The sequence below is a fragment of the Penicillium soppii genome, assembly GCF_028829465.1.
Source record: "Penicillium soppii strain IBT 18220 chromosome Unknown utg000001l, whole genome shotgun sequence".
Lineage (NCBI taxonomy): Eukaryota > Fungi > Ascomycota > Eurotiomycetes > Eurotiales > Aspergillaceae > Penicillium > Penicillium soppii.
Genome location: NW_026643231.1, coordinates 968,239 through 990,923, shown reverse-complemented (window position 1 = coordinate 990,923; position 22,685 = coordinate 968,239). Strand labels below are relative to the sequence as shown.

General features: G+C 47.6%; 9 protein-coding genes across 9 annotated transcripts; 5 read left to right on the top strand and 4 right to left on the bottom strand.

Annotated features, from left to right (window-relative positions):
* Positions 1-1,388: 1,388 nt before the first annotated feature.
* N7529_000372 (putative sterol carrier protein) lies at positions 1,389-2,832 on the top strand (the record flags this gene model as incomplete). Its single annotated transcript, XM_057235903.1, has 2 exons — positions 1,389-1,882; positions 1,950-2,832. The coding sequence occupies 2 exons, from the start codon at positions 1,389-1,391 to the stop codon at positions 2,830-2,832; spliced, it is 1,377 nt and encodes a 458-aa protein (XP_057102706.1).
* A 123-nt stretch (positions 2,833-2,955) lies between these two features.
* N7529_000371 (DUF3431 domain-containing protein) lies at positions 2,956-4,098 on the bottom strand (the record flags this gene model as incomplete). The annotated part of the gene is made up of 1 exon (XM_057235902.1): positions 2,956-4,098. The coding sequence occupies one exon, from the start codon at positions 4,096-4,098 to the stop codon at positions 2,956-2,958; it is 1,143 nt and encodes a 380-aa protein (XP_057102705.1).
* A 1,940-nt stretch (positions 4,099-6,038) lies between these two features.
* Positions 6,039-7,929, bottom strand: N7529_000370 (FAD-dependent oxidoreductase; the record flags this gene model as incomplete). The annotated part of the gene is made up of 4 exons (XM_057235901.1): positions 6,039-6,218; positions 6,275-7,343; positions 7,400-7,600; positions 7,664-7,929. The coding sequence occupies 4 exons, from the start codon at positions 7,927-7,929 to the stop codon at positions 6,039-6,041; spliced, it is 1,716 nt and encodes a 571-aa protein (XP_057102704.1).
* Positions 7,930-9,049: 1,120 nt separating this feature from the next.
* N7529_000369 (uncharacterized protein) lies at positions 9,050-10,506 on the top strand (the record flags this gene model as incomplete). The annotated part of the gene is made up of 6 exons (XM_057235900.1): positions 9,050-9,236; positions 9,293-9,388; positions 9,457-9,530; positions 9,589-9,968; positions 10,040-10,135; positions 10,194-10,506. The coding sequence occupies 6 exons, from the start codon at positions 9,050-9,052 to the stop codon at positions 10,504-10,506; spliced, it is 1,146 nt and encodes a 381-aa protein (XP_057102703.1).
* Positions 10,507-11,465: 959 nt separating this feature from the next.
* N7529_000368 (uncharacterized protein) lies at positions 11,466-15,573 on the top strand (the record flags this gene model as incomplete). The annotated part of the gene is made up of 3 exons (XM_057235899.1): positions 11,466-11,884; positions 11,945-13,505; positions 13,552-15,573. 3 exons carry the CDS (start codon positions 11,466-11,468, stop codon positions 15,571-15,573), a joined length of 4,002 nt encoding a protein of 1,333 aa, XP_057102702.1.
* Positions 15,574-17,799: 2,226 nt separating this feature from the next.
* N7529_000367 (uncharacterized protein) lies at positions 17,800-18,219 on the top strand (the record flags this gene model as incomplete). The annotated part of the gene is made up of 3 exons (XM_057235898.1): positions 17,800-17,871; positions 17,985-18,101; positions 18,169-18,219. The coding sequence occupies 3 exons, from the start codon at positions 17,800-17,802 to the stop codon at positions 18,217-18,219; spliced, it is 240 nt and encodes a 79-aa protein (XP_057102701.1).
* Positions 18,220-19,584: 1,365 nt separating this feature from the next.
* Positions 19,585-21,243, top strand: N7529_000366 (cytochrome P450; the record flags this gene model as incomplete). Its single annotated transcript, XM_057235897.1, has 4 exons — positions 19,585-19,789; positions 19,853-20,211; positions 20,266-20,859; positions 20,914-21,243. The coding sequence occupies 4 exons, from the start codon at positions 19,585-19,587 to the stop codon at positions 21,241-21,243; spliced, it is 1,488 nt and encodes a 495-aa protein (XP_057102700.1).
* A 262-nt stretch (positions 21,244-21,505) lies between these two features.
* Positions 21,506-21,753, bottom strand: N7529_000365 (uncharacterized protein; the record flags this gene model as incomplete). The annotated part of the gene is made up of 2 exons (XM_057235896.1): positions 21,506-21,653; positions 21,713-21,753. 2 exons carry the CDS (start codon positions 21,751-21,753, stop codon positions 21,506-21,508), a joined length of 189 nt encoding a protein of 62 aa, XP_057102699.1.
* A 17-nt stretch (positions 21,754-21,770) lies between these two features.
* On the bottom strand, positions 21,771-22,118 carry N7529_000364 (uncharacterized protein; the record flags this gene model as incomplete). Its single annotated transcript, XM_057235895.1, has 1 exon — positions 21,771-22,118. One exon carries the CDS (start codon positions 22,116-22,118, stop codon positions 21,771-21,773), a length of 348 nt encoding a protein of 115 aa, XP_057102698.1.
* Positions 22,119-22,685: the final 567 nt, after the last annotated feature.

Genomic DNA, 22,685 nt, shown 5'->3' with positions numbered 1-22,685 from the left:
TAGATATAATCTAGACATCATCTCACTATTTCAGCACAAACCATTGGACCCTCGAGTGAAATTAGTTACGCTTTGATATGATTTATACAATCCATATGTGCCAAACCCGGAAAGACAATATCGATAGATAGCCTTAGCATCATTATGATATTACCGGTCGAATTCCATGACAAAAAATGTTAATCCAAAGAAGTGGTGGTATGGTCCAAAGTTAAACCAACTCATATGTGGAGGACAGTACTCCGGGGTAACCTATCGGACCTACGCAAGGCTCTCCGTCTGCAACTAGCTAACCTCTATTCAAACCATGGAATGAGATGAAACAACCTTGTTTTAAACTGAGATACCAGTCTTAAGGGTCTTTTTTAATTGGGAGATATGCAGATCATTCAGCAACCATCCGCTTTCCCGGCAGCTTTGTGCCCGCCCTAGCAGTGGCTGATTATTAAGCTAGAAAATACGCATATCTAACGTTACTTTATGCATCACAGCTGTCAGGTCAATCGTTTCTAAGATTAATGCTATATTGTAGCATGCAAGGCATTGCGGTGACCACTTGCAACTGGGCCAGCCTCCATTCTCCGTTTAAAGAGACCATTTGGAATGTGGGACTACCCTGGAGACCATTTCATCATAGAAGGTAATGAAATGCAGGGTATACTACAAGTTGAAAATATAACACAAGTTGAATGACCAAACACGTGCCAGTCTGAGACAACTTTCTACAAGGTTTCTAAGCCTCGCTCTGCGCAGCCTCCTTCACCTTTCCATGGCCATGGAACTTGATAAACCTACATTCATCGAAGTAAATCAAAGCTATTCCCATATATGTACGTAAAATAACACGTTTGGACACTAGAGAGGTAAGAAGCGGTCGCAAAAGATGTAGAAAATTATGTAGAAAAGGAGCCATACAGGCAGGCAAAAGATGATGGTGTAAAGAGCTCAAAGGGTCAATGCCCGCTTTGGTCAGGAACATTCCAAGGTTGGAATAACGGAAGGTGATTTAGATATGAAATATGAACATTGGAAATATTGTTCTTGATATATATATTTATGACGCTATACTCCCTATGCAAACAAGGAGTTAAGGGATTGAGGCCGTGGCAATTGTCTATTCACGTGAGACATACCAAAAGTACACGTGCTTAGTTTTCCTTTTCTTCATTCATCGACATGATTTATCAAGGGGAATCTTTAGACCTCTAAGGTGAATAATATCAGAAATGACATTATGCAAAATTGTGCAGCCGAGGTTTCGGGACCTCGGCCTCTCCCCGCAATTTCACACTGAGCTGGCTCCTCCACATGTTCTACCGCCCTATTTATAAAACGATCTCCTTCAACTTTACTCCACATATCTTTATTCTTAACACAACACAGAAATCATGGGTAAGAAGCAAGCGAGTCCTGCCTACGTCCTAGGCGTAGGCATGACCAAGTTTATCAAGCCGCGCGGCAAAGTAGACTACCATGAGCTAGGATACGAGGCTGGCATCAAAGCCATGCTTGACGCGAAGGTCACCTATGATGATGTTGATCAGGGTGTGGCCTGTTACGTCTATGGTGACAGCACCTGTGGCCAGCGCGTCTTCTATCAGTTCGGCCAAACCAGCATCCCTATCTACAATGTCAACAACAACTGCTCTACCGGATCCACTGGTCTCGCCATGGCCCGCCAAATGGTCTCCTACGGTGCCGCGGACTGCGTTTTGGTTGTTGGTTTCGAGAAAATGAACCCTGGTAGCTTGCAGTCCATGTACAATGACCGCGAGAATCCCACGGGATTGTTTGGCATGATGATGGCCGAAACAAGGGGCGTGACGAACGCCCCTGGGGCTGCGCAGATGTTCGGAAATGCCGGCGTGGAATATAAAGAGAAGTAAGTGGACTCTTGCACGCTCACCCACATTGAATCAAGGGATATCCAGCTAACAGGTGGAAACCAGGTACGGAGCCAAGAACGAAGACTTCGCTGAGATCGCCCGCATCAACCACGAGCATTCCAAGCGCAATCCCTACTCGCAATTCCAAACCGAGTATACACACGAGCAGATCATGAATGCGCCCATGATTCACGAGCCCCTGACCAAGCTGCAATGCTGCCCGACCTCGGACGGCGGTGCCGCCGCTGTCATTGTCTCGCAGGACTTCCTTGACGCACGACCCCACTTGAAGGAGCATGCCATTCTCATCGCGGGTCAGACTCTTGCTACTGACACGGACACTGTCTACAACAAGAGCTCGATTGATCTGATGGGCTTTGGCATGTCGCGCCAGGCCTGCCGGTCTGCCGTCGCTGAGGCCGGCGTTAACGTCAAGGATATCAAGGTTTGCGAACTGCACGATTGCTTCTCTGCCAATGAGATGATCACCATCGATGCGCTTGAGCTATGTGAGCCTGGCAAGGCGCATGAGATGGTTCGTCGTGGTGATATCACCTACGGCGGCAAGATGGTTATCAACCCGTCTGGTGGTCTCATTTCCAAGGGCCACCCGCTTGGTGCGACTGGAATTGCCCAGTGTGCGGAGCTGGTCTGGCATCTACGTGGCTGGGCGAACAACCGTCTGATCGATGGTACCTCCGCGGCATTGCAGCACAATCTTGGTCTTGGCGGTGCTGTGGTAGTCACTGTATACAAGCGCGCTGATGGTAAAGTTGCCGCCGCTGTGCCTTCTGACGTCGTTGGTAAGATCAACGGCCTGGGTTACAACCCGGCTGTCGAAGCTAAGGGTTTCACCGCTGAGCAGGCCAAGTCTGTCGTCAGCAAGAAGCACAGCGTTGCGTACGCCCTGTCTGACACGGAGGAGCGGGTTCTTGCCAGATTCTAGACGTAGCAAATTTCTCACGAAATTGTATATAAATAACAAGCCATGAAATTACACGATATCCAATTTTTGTCTATACCTTACAGTCTATATGCCGATTTATATACAAAGCCCAATCCCATGCAATCACAAATGCGTCTTTTCCCAATCCTCAGGAAGCTTGTAATACTTTGGCACCGCGTACTGCCCCTTACAGGTACCCGGACCCTTACAGGTTAGGGTACACCTCCCATACAACCGGCAATAGCATTCCTCGGCAGTAGGGCAAGAATCCCGATTCAACCCTTCAAGATTAATACCCCCATCATCCCCATACCGCGCAAACAGAATATGCCAAATATAAGAAACAATCCGCCCAGCAACAACATCATCCCCAGGCGCAGCCTTGGAACCGCCCTGTGGATTCCTCGCAACCCCATCGTCGCTCCCATCAAGCAACCACTGCCGGAGCGCAATATACTCCGCCCGACTATGCTGCCAGACGCGCTCCTGCGCCACGGCAAACTGCGCACAGCACTGCGCGCGCACGGCATCATTGCGACCAAGCTGCACGACGTCTTCTACGACGCGCTGAGCAACAGCCTCATCGTCCCCACCAAAGATGTGGCCCAGCGCATGTGGAAGAGCAAGATCAGACGCGGCACGCGCACTCCAAGGTGAGACCGCAGACGAAAGCCTCATTTCCAGACTTCCCTGCGCGGGAACGGAAGATGGACACGTCCCGGCGCTCCAGTCGCAGCGCAGGTTATGGTAACCCGCTGGCTGGAGCGCGCGCCGAACATCCAGTGCGCGCAGGAGCTTCGCATTGTCATAATCGGGGCTGTCATTGTGCCAAGCGAACCGAGTACCGTGGACAAAGACGGCGCCTGCAGATGGGATGTCGGCATAGTTGTCGATTAAGAAAGTTAAGTAAGCCATTGCTTCATGGCCGCGGTTGGCGGGCACTTGCAGGATTTTGGAGGATTTATCTGCTGGGGCGTCGACATTGTATATGCAGAGATGGTAGTGGGCGGAGAGAGGTTTCAGCCACGAGGTGTCGCCGTCGGCAGCCACGTGCGACACGATAAGCGCTGGTTTGGTTGTTCCCGCTAGGCCTGGACATATGCCGCGGGCTTCGGGAATGATGGAGGAGGAAGTTTTGTAGCGAATTTTGGTCCAGGAGAAGATTCTGTTGCTCGCTGATTGGGGCCGATTTAGGTATAATATAACGAATAGGATGGCGAGGAAGAAACTGAGTTGAATGACTGATTTTTGTACCCTTCGAGGCATTTTGAATGTTTACTTATGTTTCCATTAATGCCATTAGTCCCTTATATCTGTAGGGGTTCGTTGATCTGATATTTCGGAAGATGCGGATTGAAATTTCTGCCTAAGGTGTTCCACTCAACCCCTGAGATCTACGAAGTACGTTTCTCGCTTTCTTCCTTCCATTTGCTTCTGAAATTTGATTTCAAATATGGAAAGTGATTTGCTGTGGTTTCAACTTCTGATTTTCCTAGGTTGCCTATTCATCAAAACGCAATATAATGCTAAGACTTGCTCGTACTCGTATATATGTAATTACGTGTTTATAATTGTGAGAGAGCACTCGGACTATCTTGTATACTTTTTGGTTTATAGTATTCGCCGAGTTTAGAAGTCTGGTAGGCGAGAGCTTTGTGTGTTCAGACCTCGTTGAAGTAGTCGTCAATATACACAAATAACCGTGTGTGTCATAAACATCCTAATGCGGAAATCTCAAAGGTATTCCAAAACACTCTCCTAATTCAATTGCCAATCAATGGAACGGACAATAAATCGAATTGCTCCAAGCTAAGGCTGACCAAAATGATGAAATTTACTAATTTTCCCCAAGAGTGGAACGGCCTCGTGGCAAAAGGCGCAAATGCACGTGTTAACCGGACCCACTTCCCCATCGTTCAAAACACATGGCATGAAACCTTCGTCGACTGGAATCTTTCGATCAAACACAGAATACACACGGGTGTTCATGAATTCCGACATACATTATTCGACTATCCTGTCCAGGCATCTCTAGAAAAAATGGGAATAGTGGCTGAAGCAATTTCTCATTACGATAGGAGCGTTTGTGGTATGAACATATAAGCCATAGTTACTGTGGAACTGTAAATCCTTATTATCCATTGGAGATATATTTAAATAGACAGGTTCTTCATCGCATTTATTCTCTGTTCGAAAACTCTTCTACTTTGTTCTTTATTTACTGCCATATTTTTTTCGCTCTTTATATTTTGTAGAGCTTTACCAGTACCTAGGCAATTCTTTAATCAGCCGCTTTGTATTTTGTTGTTGGAGTTCGAGTGATTTTTACACCGTGTATTGCAGCTGGAGGATCGCTGGCATAGTGGTAAGAATCCATCCATGGATGATCTCTTTCTCAGAGAAAGCCCTGGAGGTACTTTCTAACTCCTTCTTCCCATATCTCCCATAGGACAAGACATACTGTCAAATGCGTATCCACATTTACAAGAAAAACTTGGGATTGCTGAGGCATGTTCAGCATCTCCATCTGCCGGCTTGATATACATCTAGGCTATAGAGGCAGGAGACAAGAGGCTTGGATGGCTCGTCGGTTAATTGTGGCACGGTGGAGGATAACAGCGTGGACAACATCTTGCGCCAGTATGTTTGTTAAAAAGGACCCTGTGGCTTTCCTCTCTAACAGTTCACCACAGACAACACTCAGTCCGCTATCAGTTATATGCTCTCAGTAAATCCCTGGTCTTGGATCTTGTCAGCTTTGATTGAGAACACTATGTTTGCTTATCACACCTCTAGAACGTTGGATACAGCGCATAGGTAATTCCGGTTAGAATAATTCTATTTACTGGCTATAGTAGGCGATCCTTCGGGCATCGCATCCTATTATGGACTATGAGATGGGCTATGGAATGGACTATAATTCTTTGGTCGTAACTAAGTTTCTATGGTATATTTAGTATAACCTGTTGTTACTTAATTGATTGAGTTGTTTGTTTCTCGGAGGATATGTGACGCTATATCTGCCAGGAGAAGATTGAATTCCAATGAACCTGAATCTTCCTATAGACACCACCTCGGGATATATTTCCGATGATGCGGCTTGGTTCATGATCCGCACCCATCTCAATACATAATAAGCGCTTCACCAAGTTCATGCGAAGGAGGAGTCGTGAGCAAGATAAGAAAACCTGTAATTTCGCCCCTGTTCAGTGGCGGGGAGAGCTTCGGCACATGCGTCCACTCTCTGAGACGGTCCACTCATCTGATCCCACGGCAGTCAAGCCATAGAAGAGATGGTGAGGATCGTACTTGGCCTTGATAGCGCGCAGCTTATAGTAGTTCTCGCCATAGAAAGCCTTTTTGAAGTCGGGCTGGCGGAAGTCAGCCTAAAGGTGAGATTAGCAAGATTTCATACAACTTCCATATGTATTCCATAGCATACCTCGTTGAGATAGGCTCCCGACTCAGGAGACAAGTTACTCAGGCTAGGAACCAAGATATCGGTCATCAGCTTCTGTTTCTCGAGCATCTTTTCCGGCTTGTTAAACTCCCACGGGGTAGACATGAGAACGTGGGCAATTGCGCCGCGCCACGCCGGATTGACAGAGTTGTAAACGTCGCCAGTCACGTCCTCCGTGACCTTGATACCGACAGTTGTGAAGGTAGCGCCGTGGGAAAGAACAGTGCGAGCTGACTTGGTCAGCTCGTGTCTAGACTCGGGGTTTTCGACAATGGAGCGGGGAAGAAGCCAGCTACCATACTGGGCGACTGCGATCGTGACGAGCGGGGTCTGGGCATTGAATTGGTCAAGATAGTTGCTAAATTCCTCGCCATAGACCTCATACTTGATGCCAAGTTTTTCGAGTCCATCGCGGAACGGCTGGACAAGGCTCTCGAGCTCCGTCAAGGTAAGGCCGGGTGCAGTCATGGGGGTGATAGAGAAAGAGCTGTTGGTCAGGAAGTTCAGACTCATGATACCCTTATCCACGTAGGAGGGTAGGTGGGTATTGTAAAGCTCGACAGCCTTGAAGAAGGTGTCGTCAGAGATACCATCGGTAGTAAAAGTAAGGTTCATACCAGACACATAGCTATCTTGATGAGCCTTGGAGGTCATGGACCAGACGACACCGTAGGTACCACCACCGCCACCAGTCAGAGCCCAGTAAATATCACTGTTTTGGTCACGGTTCGCGGTGAGGAATCGGCCAGTACCGTCGATGACTTCCCACTCGAGGACCTGGTCTGCCGCAAGTCCGTACTTTGAAGCCAAAGAAGAGTGGCCTCCTCCTTGGCTGTATCCGCCTGCAATGCCGACAGTAGGGCACTCCCCACCTACCATGCGAAGACCAAGCTTGCGGGCTGCCTCATAAGCCTCGATTCCCTGCACACCGGCACCGAGCTTAGCAGCCTTTCCGGCGTAATGCTCGTCCTTCCAGTCTTTGAACTCAATATCCTTAAGGTGATGCGTCCAGACCGAAAGAGCGCCAGCACCAGTGGACTTTCCAATATAGCTGATAAAATTCAGTCATTATTAAATCAAATATATCGGTTGAAAGGGTGGTATTACTCATGACCAGTGTTGCGAATGATAAATCGGATGTTGTGCTTGTTGGCGAATTTCAAGGTCTTGGCAACATGGACGGGCGAAGAGACATTGACTGCGTATTTGACAAAGTTGCCAAGGGTGCATGGCTTGGAAACGGGGTGGTATGGATCGCATGTTCCATTGGTAAAGAAGGGGGCCATGAAAGAAGATGAGGATTCATAGCTGAAAGTCGATCAGTTCCCTTTCAACGCACAATATACGCGATTCCAGATTCCAGAAACTTACTGCTCCTCTGGCAGCAACCAGCCCTCCTTCAAGGCAGCACACGTCTTTTCGTTGTATGTGGGGACATGGCAGGGCGTTGCAAGAGGGACAGTGGCGACAAGACGTCCGTCAACAGACTGGTTGAAGGCGTTCCAGGTCGAAACTGAGGGCCAGCAATCATCTTCTGGGAGACAACGGCATGAAGCGCTCTCAGATGCCGCAAATGTAGGCGCAACTGCAGCAAGACCAAAGAAGGCCCCAATATTGAAGATCTTGAGAGACAGCATCACGGATAATCGTCTCACCTCATATTCCTGTGCCGGGACAGGGGAGCATTAACCTTTTGGTACTTATTTCCTCGGCGGGCTGACAGGCCGATCTCGCACGCATCTATTTTAAAGCTATTACAAGCTAATGCACAAGCCATAATAGCGTGGAGGGTAGGGATGCTCAGACCTCCTTAACGAGATTCAGATCTGCTGGCGTGAATCCTTCAGACCCACCGCGGGTCGGAACGACACTTTGTTCGCTTAAGATCCCAATTTTGAACTATACATTGTCAGGGATCATGACAAGTCTCTTGTGTTTCAGCATTAGAACTCAAAAATACGCCATGTGCAGGCCATTTGACCGGGTCTCGGCACGATGATGCTATCACCTCTTCCTTGCCTTCCGGTGTTGCCTGCCGGTATGTAGATAATTGCGAAGGCTAAATTTCAGCCCTCAGAAACCATGGGGGTTGGGATAAATTTCTTCGATATAATGAATTGTAATCCATTTAATCGATCTGGTTTCAAATGCGATAAGGAATTTGTTTCTTGCCGTACTACGAAGGTGCAGAGCGTCTAGGGGTCCAATGTAATGTTCACCTAGTATTTTGCACCACGAAAACTGATTACATGCGGTCTTTTCTCCGTACTGCAAGAACATCAACTCATAGCCCACTTGCATCGTCGACCGAAATTATCACTACGCCCGGACGTATGAAGGGTGGAAACACGCCTTTTTCCAAAGCCGTGCTAGCATTAAAAATAGCCGATCTAAATAATCGGGCCATTAGCGACTGTGTTGCGAGAATTTCTTTCGGCGGAACTCCGACGCAAGACGACCCGCTGATCATATCCGAAGGATGCGCTAGAGCCGCATAGCCCGGATTCCCCGACCCCGGATCCAACTAGTATGAATGTGGGCCATAGCGCCAAACTCTCCACCACAAGCTGAACCTTGGAAGCCCACAGGAACGGCCCAAAGATGGTGGCTTCATATGAAAATCAAGATAGTACTCCTTAATTTTTGAATATTATCACATTTCTACATCCAAATTTTAAAGTGGATGTTGCCTTCATGACATTTGCCTATTTCTACGCTCTTTTTCGCTTCATACATAATTATTTCATAGCAATCGACATGGGGGAGAAAGTCGGCGTGGTTCCTGTACCAGCCGGGGAGACGCTTAATTTCGACTATTCCAATCCCTGGGAATACAAGGAAAATATCATCATTGTGAGCGTTGGGTTGACTCTAAGCACGCTCTTTTTGGCTATGCGAATTTATACTCGAGTGTGCTTGCTATCAAAATTTGGATGGGACGATGGTGTGTCGATGTCTCTGAATCAATAGATTGGGCGCATTGCTAACTCTCTTGAATAGTATCAATGATTTTAGCTTGGGTAGGAAAGATCAATATGACAATGCGGTCTCAGCGACTTACAATCCTAATAGGTATTCTCTTTGGGGACGCAAGTCGTGTGTATACGTATGTTCTCCCATTATTCACATGCCACCAACACTATCTTGCTGACTTTCACTTGCAGACGGGTATCGATTTGGCGGAACAGGAATCCACATGTGGAACGTGACTCCAGAAATGTTCGATGTCTTCCAAAAGGTACATACTTGTAGAGATTAATGAACTAAACAAAATCGACTAACATTTCCGTCGCAAGGTTATCCTCGCCGCCGCCGTCATCTACGTGCCAGCCCTCGCATTCGCCAAAGTTGCCCTCATTATTCTCTACCACCGCATTGTCAACAGACAATCCATATATGTGTGGTCCCTTCACATTATTGCCGCCGTCATTTGTGGATACAGCATTGCCATCGTCTTCGCCTTGATTTTCGCATGCAATCCGATTGAAAGAGGATGGAACAGTTCCATTAAAACGGGTTATTGCGTTAATCGCAGTGGCTTGTACATCGCAACTGCGGTGACAAATATTATCACCGACATCGCCCTCATGGTGTTGCCTGTTCCTCTCGTGCTAGGCCTACAAATGCCGCGCATTCAGAAATTTGGACTTCTCGTGATGTTCATCGTTGGCTGCGCGTGAGTACTCCATAATCCATCCGGCAAGATTGCTGGGTATAAGATAGGCGTAGCCGCTAATTACGAAACAGCACGCTCATCACGAGTATTCTACGACTCGCAACTTTGATCGATTATCTAAAGACAACTGACTTGACATACCAGTTAGCTCCATCCCAGCTTTGGATGTAAGTATCACTTCGCCTACCTGGATTGTAGCCAAAGCCAACGTTTTCACATCTACAGCTACGTCGAAGCCAACCTCATCATCATATGTCCCTGCCTCCCCTTCCTTCGCCAATTTCTGCGCCGGTACTCACCCGCCTGGATCGGCGAAAGCGGTCGACGCTACTTCCATGAATACAATTCCAGCACCGGCCTATCACGCAGCCGTCGCAAGCAGGGGCTCAGCCGTCTTCAAGACGACATCGCTTTGGCAGAAAATGTCGAAAGTACGCACAGTCAGTCCCACATTGTCAAGGAGGTTCAGTGGCAAGTGACTGAGGAACGAATGGATGCGGTGTCTTCTCGCAGTAATGGACTAATCCATCGAATATGATAAATTCAGGGGAAGCATCATCTCAAAAAAGGGTTACAAAAGATCCCCGATCAGCTAAAATGCAAATACATAGCGTCAAAACCATATCAGTAAATGAGACGAGTTCACCCACCACTTAGTTTTCAGGTTCCAGAGAAGTACTCAACATGTCATCTATCATCGTCTGGCTAATGCGCATTAGGTGGTCCCTGCTCAAAGTTGGAAGAGATGCCAAAAGTATATGGTCAGACGGGCTGATCAATTTAAAAAAATATCATCGAAGTCAAGCATTATAATTGATACGCTTTGTGCTAGTGATCCATCTCCTACTTAGGTAGATGCTCTTTAATCACAGCCACAGTCTTTAAGCCCGAGGATACACCGATTTGTTTTTAAGTCCAAAGTGTAAATTACTGTACTGTCGTTCTCAAAATGGGCTAGACAGATACATCATCACTCTTTCTGGCCCCACCGCCAAGGCCTTAGCGTATGTAGATCAATCATTGAGCAGGCCGCATTACCTACCTAGGTAGGTAAATTGAGGGGATGCCGTAAGATGCCCTGAGTGTGTGGGATTTCATGGAAGCCGATAGTGGGCCTCTGGAAATCATTCCGGGGGACGCCTTGGTCTATAGCCAGTCCCCAATACGCACCCACAGGCCCCCGCACTGATCTTTTTGCTCCCTCGAGTGTCTCTTATTCGTAATATTCTATTCAGTGCCGGCTTCATTTTCAATTGAGTTATTCCTGGCGAGGCCAATGATTGGATGGGTCTTCTTGGGCAGAAATGGTCGGCCGCTTGTGGTAGGCATGTGGCTCAATGGATTGGGCGAGCGCCAATTAGGGTCTAGTTTGCTCTTAGCCTCGCGTTAAAGCCTACCCCTCCTGAGGGGCATAGGCTCCAATTTTGTCTATAATCCTTTTGCGAGACATTCCGTTTTACTTTTGATATTATTTATACCGTGGAAGGCTTGTTGATCATGGATCCTCTTTCGGGTGCGACAAGTGTTATCGCAGTCATCCAGTTAACCGGAGGTATCATGCTAATATGTGGAAAATATCTCAATAACGTCAAGAACGCGACGCACGATATTCAGCGCTTTCAAGAGAAGATCACCGCCCTTACCGAAGTTCTTCAATCCCTCGATGAGCTAATCCGTGGATCTGATGGCAACAATCTTACTGCTACGAAAGACCTGGTCCATAATATTACCAACTGTTCTTCAGCACTTGCAAATTTAAAAGAGAAGATCAATCCGGAAACGACGCAAAAACGGATGACGAAATGGGGCCTTCGAGCCTTGAAATGGCCGCTAGCACGGTCGGAGGTAGAAACTGCTATCAAGGAGCTCGAGTGCTATAAATCAACATTTACTTTGTTCTTACAGGTTAATCAAACGTAGGGTCCATACCTTAATCCGATCTCTTAACTCAAGGGCTAACTCTAAGGTCAACCTAGGAGAACTACCAATTCGATCCACAGAAAGATAGACCTCAGCAGACTACGCACTGCAAAACAAGCAGCATTCGACTCCTACGACAATCAACATAGTGAATGTCTCCCGGGGACCCGAATCAACCTGCTTCGAGAGATCGAAGAGTGGGCAAAATCTCCGCACGGAAAATGCATATTTTGGTTAAACGGCATGGCAGGGACAGGGAAATCAACAATCTCCAAAACAGTTGCAAGCCGTCTTCAAGAGCAGCAGCTTCTCGGGGCGAGCTTCTTCTTTCAGAGAGGCGAAGAGGACAGAGGAACAGCAAAATATCTGTTCCCGACATTAACCGATCAACTCCGCATCTGCATACCTCAAATGCTGCCTCCAGTTCAAAAGGCAATCGACGATGACCCTAATATTTCGGAAAAGGTGTTAAGAGAGCAATTCGAAAAGCTTTTACTAGATCCACTAGTTGGAATTGAGCAACGCGAAGAGACTATAAGAGTGATCCTAATTGATGCTCTAGATGAATGCGACTTAGAAGACGATATAGGGATTATTCTCCGACTCTTACCACAAGTTCGAAAGTCACCTTCCGTGCGACTACGGTTTTTGTTAACAAGCAGACCTGAGTTGCCGATCAGGCTAGGCTTCGAAGAGATCAGCGATGCCCATCAGGATTTGGTCCTCCATGAGATTGAAAAGCCAGTGATAGAGCATGATATATCCTTATATTTTAAGGATCAATTGCTACGCCTAAAACAGAGGCGCTCGCTTCCACCAGACTGGCCCGGAGACGCAGCTACTAAGGAATTGGTTAATAGGGCCGTCCCTTTGTTCATTGCAGCTGCTACCGTATGTCGGTTTATTGGTGATGCAAAATGGAGTCCCCAAAAGCGACTTAAAGCGATATTGGCAGACCAATCAACCTATGTGTCTAAGATGGACAGCACATATATTCCTGTGCTAGAGCAACTTCTCACTGGCCAGAATGAAACAGAGTCACGGGAATTACTCGAAGAATTTAAGGAGATTGTCGGGGTAATCATTATTCTTACTACTCCGCTCTCGATCAATTCCCTTAGCCATCTAATAGGCAGAGAGTCAGATGATGTCAAATGTCGATTAGACCAGCTCCATTCGGTGCTCAGTGTACCAAATAATTTCGACACACCCGTTAGGCTCCTCCATCTATCATTCCGAGATTTTCTTTTAGATCACCACAAAGAGAAAAGCAAATTCTGGATCGATGAAAAGCATACAAACCAGCGTCTTACAGAACGATGCCGTCAAATCATGCAGGACAGACTAGAGAAAAACATCTGCAAACTGCCAAGCGAAGGCATGCAAAGGAATGAAATTAGCGATGATTCGATTCAGCATTATATACCTCCCGAACTGAAATATGCCTGTCGATACTGGGCGCATCATCTATTACAATGCACGGACTTGTCTAGCATGATGCACAATGCTTATTTATTTCTCCAGGTGCACTTTTTGCACTGGGTGGAAGCAATGAGCCTGCTAGGCCTTACCTCAGAAATATCAGTTGTTCTTGATCGCCTCCAAACGGCCATATCGGTAAGTTCGGAAGATGATCATACATGATTTGCACTAACAGCTTTAGGGTAACGACTCTTCCCTAATTTCGGATTTCCTTCACGATGCAAAGCGCTTTGTTCTGAAGAATCGCCAGATAGTTGATCAGGCCCCCCTTCAAGTTTATTGTGCAGGACTTGTATTTGCACCCCGAACCGGGATGATCCGTAGAGTTTTCAAGCGGTCACTTCCTACTTGGATATGTCAGTTACCACAAGTCGACGAAGGATGGAGCGCGCTCACCCAGACTCTCGAAGGCCATCTAGGCTGGGTTCAATCGGTGGCCTTCTCACCCAACGGCCAGCTGCTAGCGTCCGGCTCTACTGATCGGACAGTGCGGCTCTGGGACCCAGTGACGGGCGCGCTCACCCAGACCCTCGAAGGCCATTCAGGCTCGGTTCAATCGGTGGTCTTCTCGCCCAAAGGCCGCCTACTGGCGTCCGGCTCTAATGATTGGACAGTGCGGTTGTGGGACCCGGTGACGGGCGCGCTCACCCACACCCTCAAGGGCCATTCAAGTTCGGTTCAATCGGTGGCCTTCTCGCCTGACGGCCGCCTACTGGCGTCCGGCTCTAGTGATCGGACAGTGCAGCTCTGGGACCCGGTGACCGGCGTGCTCCTCCAGACCCTCGAAGGCCATTTAGGCCCAGTTCGATCGGTGGCCTTCTCGCCTGACGGGCGCCTGCTGGCATCCGGCACCGGCTCTAAGAATGGTACTGTGCGGCTCTGGGACCCGGTAACGGGCGCGCTCACCCAGACCCTCGAAGGCCATTTAGGCTCGGTTGAATCGGTGGCCTTCTCGCCCGACGGCCGCCTGCTGGCGTCCGGTACCGATGATACAGTGCGGCTCTGGGATCCGGCAACGGGTACGCTCACTCGGACCCTCGAAGGCCATTCTGGCTCGGTTGAATCGGTAGCCTTCTCACCCGACGGCCACCTACTGGCTTCAGGCTCCGAGGACAATAAAGTGCGGCTCTGGGACCTGGCGACGGGCGCGCTAACCCGGACCCTCGAAGGCCACTCTGGCTCACTTGAATCAGTAGCCTTCTCACCCGACGGCCGCCTACTGGCGTCCGGCTCCGATGATGTTGTGCGGCTCTGGAATCCAACGGACGCGCTCACCGAGACCCTCGAAGGCCATTCAGGCTGGGTTCAATCGGTGGCCTTCTCGCCCAACGGCCATCTGCTGGCATCCAGCTCTAACGACCAGACAGTGCGGCTCTGGGACCCGGCAACGGGCGCGCTCACTCATACCCTCGAAGGCCATTCGAGCTGGGTTGAATCGGTGGCCTTCTCGCCCGACAGCCGCCTACTGGCGTCCGGCTCCGAGGACAATACAGTGCGGCTCTGGGACCCGGTGACGGGCGCGCTCACCCAGACCTTCGAAGGCCATTCTGGCTCTGTTCAATCGGTGGCCTTCTCGCCTGATGGCCGCCTACTGGCGTCCGGCTCCGATGATCAGACAGTGCGGCTCTGGGACCCGGTGACGGGCGCGCTCACCCAGACCCTCGGAGGCCAATTAGGCTGGGTTCGATCGGTAGCTTTCTCACCCGACGGCCGTCTGCTGTCATCCGGTTCTGGTGATAAGACAGTGCGGCTCTGGGACCCGGTGACGGGCGCGCTCATACAGACCCTCGAAGGCCATTCAGGCTCAGTTCGATCGGTGGCCTTCTCACCCAACGGCCGCCTACTGGCGTCCGGCTCTAGTGATAAGACAGTGCGGCTCTGGGACCCGTTGACGGGCGCGCTCACCCGGACCCTCGAAGTTAAAGAAAAAGTCATTACGCTCCAATTTTCCCATAGTGGCTTATATCTCCACACCAACTTAGATGCCCTTTACATCCAAGCTAGGTGTGACATTTCTACGTCGCATCCACCTCATACGACTCCAGACATCTCTATCGACAACTGCCAGTGGATAGCATTAAACGGCAGAAGAGTTCTGTGGCTTCCTGTCGAGTCTCGGCCTAGCTGTTTCAAGATAAACGGTAATGTACTTGCCCTAGGACACGTATCAGGGCGGGTTTCATTTTTTGGGTTTTGTATGTAGTACTTAATGATTTTTGTTCCCCCTCTTTCCTCTATTTCTAGTCCCTTTATGGAAAGAAGGGACTGGGAGAAGAGATTAACTTATACAGCTCTGTTCTGCTTGCAGAATATTCCAGAAGAGATAACTATATGCTGCCCTCGACCAGTTCTGAAAGGCGATTTCTTTCCCTGTAGCGACTAAGACCACGATAGTAAGCCATTTTAATACGATCATGTTAGCCGATGGAGAGGAATTTCCAAGTCTCGAGCTAGGTAGCTCACGACCTCAGAGGGCCCCTCGGAGGGATTATACTTACCGAGACTTTGAGAATATAATAGTTGAAGTAATCGACGATAAGACAGCCAGTCGAGTAGAGAAAGGGAGTAAAGGCGATGGCGAAGAACTTGGCTGAAGAGGCGTCGGGGATTCAATGCAGTGCGATCCAGAATTACGGTATTATTTCAAGATAGAAGAGGATAAGAGAGTCGACTCTGTGGTTATGCAAATTGTTGGGGCGATGGGTCACGATGCTTTGGTGTTGGCCGTTGTCAAATAGTCGAGAAAGACTGCAATTCTGCAAGTCGAATCACATTTCACATTACACATTCATGACTTCATATTTGGGCTATTAGGGTTCCGTATATTCAGCATTCCAGCTTCAACTGGCGGAATACCATGTGACTGGACTCTTATTATAATTTTAGAACTTGTGATTAGTAGGGATTGTGCTCAACTGAAATAGAAACTAGATTGATAGTCCATGTCGTCAAAGAGATTAGTAGAACAATTTGAGCAGAGAATTGTACTTGTCATTGATGTCCAAGACGGCCCATGCTCTCCATCACTTCGAACCGCCAATCAATTGGTTTTTTTAACAGCCAATCTCGTATTCCCCTCGTCCAAGTAGGGAAAATGGATTCAAGAATATGAAGCAGCGAAATGGAACACCCCGACTGACCCGAGGCCAACTAGATTAGGCCTTTATGGTGATCTACCATGGCATAGATTTTCCCAGAAAACTGCGCACTCAGGATTTCATAATACCCCCATTGACTTTCACCTTCTTCCTCATTCCTTGAACGGAGATTTTCCGCGCATTGTATGGTAATTCATATTTCAGTGAGCCATTCGTTATGGCTTTCCAGTTGAATCCAATCCTGTTGGAGGTTCATGAGACTTCCATGGAGTTAGCTCTCGCTGAGGCCGAAACATTACCGCCATCATCCACATAATTTTGTGTCGAAGCCGTACTCGTCGACGAGCACACCCGCGAGGTTCTATCGACAGGGTATTCACTTAGGTTCGGGAAAATTGACAAGGAAAATTGACAAGGAAGACCCAGTGCATCCAGGCCCGACCCATGCAGAGCACTGTTGTTTAACGAAGATCGCCAAGAAGAATAATATCCCACAAGAAAACGTCCGCGGCGTCCTTTCGCCCAATACAGTGCTCTAAATAACTATGGAGTCATGCGATAAGAGACTCAGAGGCAAAACGACCTGTGCAGAAGAGATCTTGGACATGAAGAGCATCAAGGCTGTCTACGTGGAAATCAGAGAGCTGTCTTTTGTGGAGAAACCCGAGGGCAGTCGAAGCTCGAGAAAGATGGTGTCAAAGTTAAGTTCCTTTTTGAACAGATGCAGGACAGGATCACCGAGATCTCAATGAATGGCCCCGGAAATTCTCCTGACTAATATTGAGCTGGCTGGCCTGTGTGCTTATATTTTACGCCACAGCTTCCTTTTGTAGTACACTGCTTTGCGCAATCTTGTTTGTGCTTTTTTTGAACACTTATGTGAAAGATTTATGGCCTAATTAGATTGCATCAAGTCATGCTTTAGTCCTTCGCGGTGGCGCTCTCTCGTGGACAGGACACTGCAGGCTTCGGAGCAGTCTGTCTAGTCAAATGAATGTAGAGCAAAATAATTTACAAGTGGAAGGGCCAACATCCCGAGCAACACCTAAATTGGTGTTGACGAGAGTTAATTTCAAATCATAATCTCACCCAAATAAACCATATCTAGCCTAATTACGTAGGTGTGCACCTTTTCGGTGAATCATTTATATTCCACGTTCTTTTACCAACAGTTAAAGATAGTACTCTAGCCGCTCGACTGTGTGGGAGGTCGGCTGCTTCAATTTTTACTCGGGCATGGTGGTTGAATCGTACAGAAACACCACCAATAACTAAACCCCGCTTCTCGAAAAGCCTCTCTCATATCCAACCAGCGGAACACGGAACATAAAATGGAGGGTAGCGACGCAAAGAACCTTGTATTTGGGGGAGGAAAATTAGACTCGACCCGACCGTATGAGGAAGTAAGCTATAAGGGAGACTTGTGAGATCATATTCATTTTGACTGCTTTTCAAGAACTGCCGGAAGGACAAGTCACATCCACCAAGAAGCACGGAACAAGCTTTGAGAGGATAGACGGGCTGCGTCGAGGTTTTGCTTCCCAATGGAACAACACAGTTCTTCTTCATCAAGGTCTATTCGAAAGAAGGCGGAGTTAACATGATCAAGAGTGAGTTCGGTTCAATGAACGAGGTACGTGCTGTTCTGCCAGAATTCGCCCTAAGACCCATCGCTTCTGGTACCTACGTAACGATACCAGACACCCACTTCCTCCCGTGCGAGTTCTGAAGATGACCAACCATATGCCTGACCCTGACAAGCTTGCCCTTCTTCTGTCAACACTGCATCAGAATAGCGTGTCGCCCAATGACAACAAGTTCGGGTTCCCCATTACAAACATACGCAGGAAACCTACCCCAATTCGTGGGTTAGGAAGGTAGCTGGGAGGTATTTTTCAACAAGAGCATGAGGAAGGCGCTTGACCTAGAGATCGAAAGAAAGGGGTTGTTTGAGTAAAGAGCTAGATACCCTCTCCGATGTTCTATTCAAAACAGTCATCCCGAGGCTGCTAAGGCCTCTCGGGAGTGGTGGTCGAAAAATGAAACATTCCCTTGTCCATGGAGGCCTTTGGTACGGAAACACAGGGTCGTGGACAACGGCCAGCCTTTTGTCTTTGATGCGTGCTCCTTCTTTGCACACAACGAATGTAAGTTCTCCTTCCAAAAGTGTTCGGAGACCAATTCTCTTTTTTTTTTGGAATTTGGAGATGAGTTTGGCCAGTGGCGTCCAGCTTGCAATTGGTTTGGGCCTGAGTGTATTACTGCCTACAAGAAGCTCGTCAATATTTTGCCGCTGGAAGAGAACTTCGAAGGTCGTCTAGACCTCTATAGGCTGTATGATACTCATCAAGTCTTTTTATTCCCTGAAGTTTGTAGCTAATATCATGCTAGGAGGTTTGACAGGTATCAGCGCTCTTTGTCGATAATGGGGCGCTTCGCACACAGTGGGGTAATTCTCAACCTTCCATCTAGTCTGGCGGCTAATGAGCTTTACAGTGTCATTGATATCACGAGGGATTTTGTGCAGAGATATGGAAACCCTGAGACACTAAGTCCTCCCGAGATGTAACCCAGAGATATGCTTAATTGACAGCAGCTATGTTACTCTGCTCTTTTTTTCTATCCTTAGTTGTATAAATTTGTAGAAGTCTCCCTCGCATGAAAGAATGTATTTTAGCCTCCACCTAATATTAAATTCTTCGATTATTAAGTCTGTCCCCTTTTTACCAACTGTCTCAAGTTTCAACACAACTACTGTAAGTAAGTTGGCTCCGTTAGACTTCATCTCGGAACGGATCTGAGGGGACGTTCCGCTGAGTAAGCGGAAATATCTATATCCCGAGTAAGAAAGTGTGCAGATCAAGCGCCAAATTGAGTCTGCAGATGAGAAACTCAGCAAATTATGCTCGTTGTAGTTTGCTTCTAAGCGGAGTTTTCGTGCTACCATGGGACAAGAGTATTGACTAAAAGCCTAGTAACGGGTTCAGTCAGAAAATGGAAGCTCCGATGACCTAGCTCCGAGAACTTTGGGCCTCGAGACATTACTTAAATGTCAAATCAGTTCCTTGAATCAGTCAGTCGCTATCGATTATCTTATTCTATCCTCATAGATCACTATGCCTCTGTCGTCAATCTCTCTTGTAGATCTCATCTACCTTGGCGTCGCAGTACTTTTAATTCGTTTCCTCATTTCTTTGAGAAATTCCGCGGCTCTCGTTATACCAGGGCCAGCTCTTGCTCGAGTCACCAATTTGTGGTATCTATGGCAGATGAAATGCGGTGACTTCCACTATCAAAACATAAAACTCCACCAAAAAAGTGGTAAGTATATCCAAGGATTTCATTCCTCTTAGGGCATATTCTGATATCACCTCACGACTACAGGAAAAATCATCCGCATAGCCCCAAATTATTACAGTATCTCCGACTCCTCCGCATTGAAGACTATATACGGCCACAGTACCAAGTTTGAAAAGTCCACTTGGTACGATGCATGGACCTTCAGCACCGATTCCAGCTTGACAAATTTATTCTCGGAGCGAAAGTCCAAAAAGCACGCGGAGAGCCGTAAGAAGGTTGCTTCAATGTACTCGATGACTTCACTGATGGCTTATGAGCCATTTGTGGACAATTGCATTGAAATCTTCAAGCAGCGACTTGATGAGTCCTCGAAGGAAGGCACTTGGATTGACATGGCTCATTGGTTCCAATGCTACGCGTTTGATGTGATTGGTGAAATCACGGTACTTCTATTTATCCGCTGAATCCTGAGTGGAAGCTCTACTAACGAAGAATAGTTTGGTAGTCGGTTTGGATTTCTCGAAGCTGGTAGAGATATAGAGGGGATGATGAAAGCTCTTGACACGGGTTTCACTGTCTCCTCCTATATTGGACTATACGTCTGGATGTATCCAATTTTTCTACGGGTTTCGAAGCTTCTAGGCATGGACCAGACCTACATCACTAAGTTCAGTTTTCGGCACATCCAAAAATCCAAGCAAACAATGAAAAATCATCGTGTCGACCTGCCGTCCTATATTGTTATGAAACTTGTCCAAAAGCAGGCACAAGATCCACATGGCATCTCTGATTGGGATATTCTGACTACTGCAGGTGCAAACGTTGGAGCCGGGAGTGACACTACCGCTATAAGTTTGAGTTCGACTTTATACCACCTCCTTAGAACTCCGCTTTGTTTGGCTAAGTTGCGAAGCGAGATCCAAGATTCTGGAATTGGCTCCAATCCAACATTCAAAGAGACACAGGCGATGCCCTATCTTCAGGCTGTTCTGAAGGAGGCATTGCGAATCCATCCTGGAACAGGGTATCCCCTTTTCAGGGTCGTTCCTAAAGGTGGCGCATTCCTTGCTGGGCAATTCTTTCCAGAAGGAGTAAGAAATCCTCAATTTTGTGTGTATATGTTATTAGCTAAGAAAGTTCTATAGGTCAATGTCGGGATAAACAGCTGGGTCTCCCACTACGACGAAGATATCTATGGCCCAGATGCGGCTACTTTCAGGCCAGAAAGGTGGCTCGAAACAAGCAAAGAACAACTGAAAGTCATGGAGCAGAGCTTCATGCCCTTTGGAGCGGGCTCCAGGACATGTATTGGAAAGAACATCTCCTTGCTAGAAATGAGCAAGTTAATTCCCGTTTTGGTGAGGGACTTTGACTTCGAATTAAGCCAGAACATTGAACAAGCAGACTGGGCGACAAAGGCAAGATGGTTTGTGAAACCCATAGATTTCCAAGTGAAAGTTAAGAAGAGAGCATAGTGGAAGCCGCAAGATTATGTAGCATTTGGAATTTCTGTTCAAATGGACTCAAACTTTCGAAGATATAGCGCGGGCAAAGACGCCATGGAGGCCCAATGAAAACTCAATTTCTGCTATTAGTTGTACTCACTTGAGCTATCTGGGAATAGGTTATGCATCTTGACCGTGGCATTTCAAGCTAGCCTGGATAATCAAATGTGGCGAGCGGACATCTAGTCAACGACCCAAATCTCAATCGACCCAGTCATGATCTCAATCTTTGCTATACGGTCACGGTCTCCAATCCCATGGCATGGGAATATGAAATGCTGTCCCCAGCAATATAGGCTTCCCAAATTTTGCCAGTACAATCTTCTTCGACAAGGAATTTAGTCCCATCATAGGTCACACCATCTCCTGCTTTCAAGGGTCTGCTCAAAATTTATGGTCAGCTCTTGCATATCAAATATTGAAGTCCTCTCAAACTTACATTGGAAACAGCGTGAAGTTTGACCCAAGAATACCATTCATTTTTCACCGCACAGCAATCAAGTGCTCTGCCGTGACTGATCAGATAGGCTCAAAATAATACTGTTTCTGCCGATCTTGAGATCGCTCAACAAAGCAGTAAAATCCCTTTTGTTTGTCACGTTGGTGACCGAGCTACCTTTGCCACTTGCTGAAGGGAACCGGTCGACATAAAGCACAACATCGGGGTGGAAGGTACCCTCAATGAGAGATATGTCACCACCCCAGACGGCAATGTAGTCCTTCAAGAGGTTGTCATGGTAGGCTCTGCTTGTAAAGTCTGTTCCACAGCAGGAGGGTCCAGCAAGAGCAATGGGGACGCCCAGCAGGCAAACATAAATGTGCAAGAAGATATCATTGAGTCTCATATCATGCAAGTGAGGGTTAGAGGTTTATTTGAGAGAAAGCTTTCAGGTTGGTTTTGTTTCTCTTCTACCCTTGGGATAACACCTCCCTTTATAGCTCTCCAGATACCATACAACGGCAGATATCGGGTCGGTGAGTGGATCTGGAGATACGAGAGGTGAACTTCATTCTGGCAAATTGAGATAGTACAATCTGCTATCGGAATTAATTCGACATCAAAGGAGGCTAGAGTAGATGGCAGTAGATACTTCGGCCCCCAAATGTGCTGTACCTCGCGCGAAATGTTCCCATTTAGGCTTAGCTCGGGCACTAAGTACTTCCCCACAGGCTTTAACTGATGTGGGGGTGCAAGTCTGACACAACCTCACTTTTGATCTACACAAGTTCACCTCAATATTGTTGACCGATTCTTCTGATCGACTGACAGCACTGTTATATGCAGTCAGATCCTTGCCTAAATAGAAGTACTAATTTTAAACGTAGCTGAAGTGGGACCAAAGCACTTCCTTCTATTGTATCAGCCCAATCTCCAATGGTCGGGGTTCCGGGGCGTTCCAAGGCATGTCGGA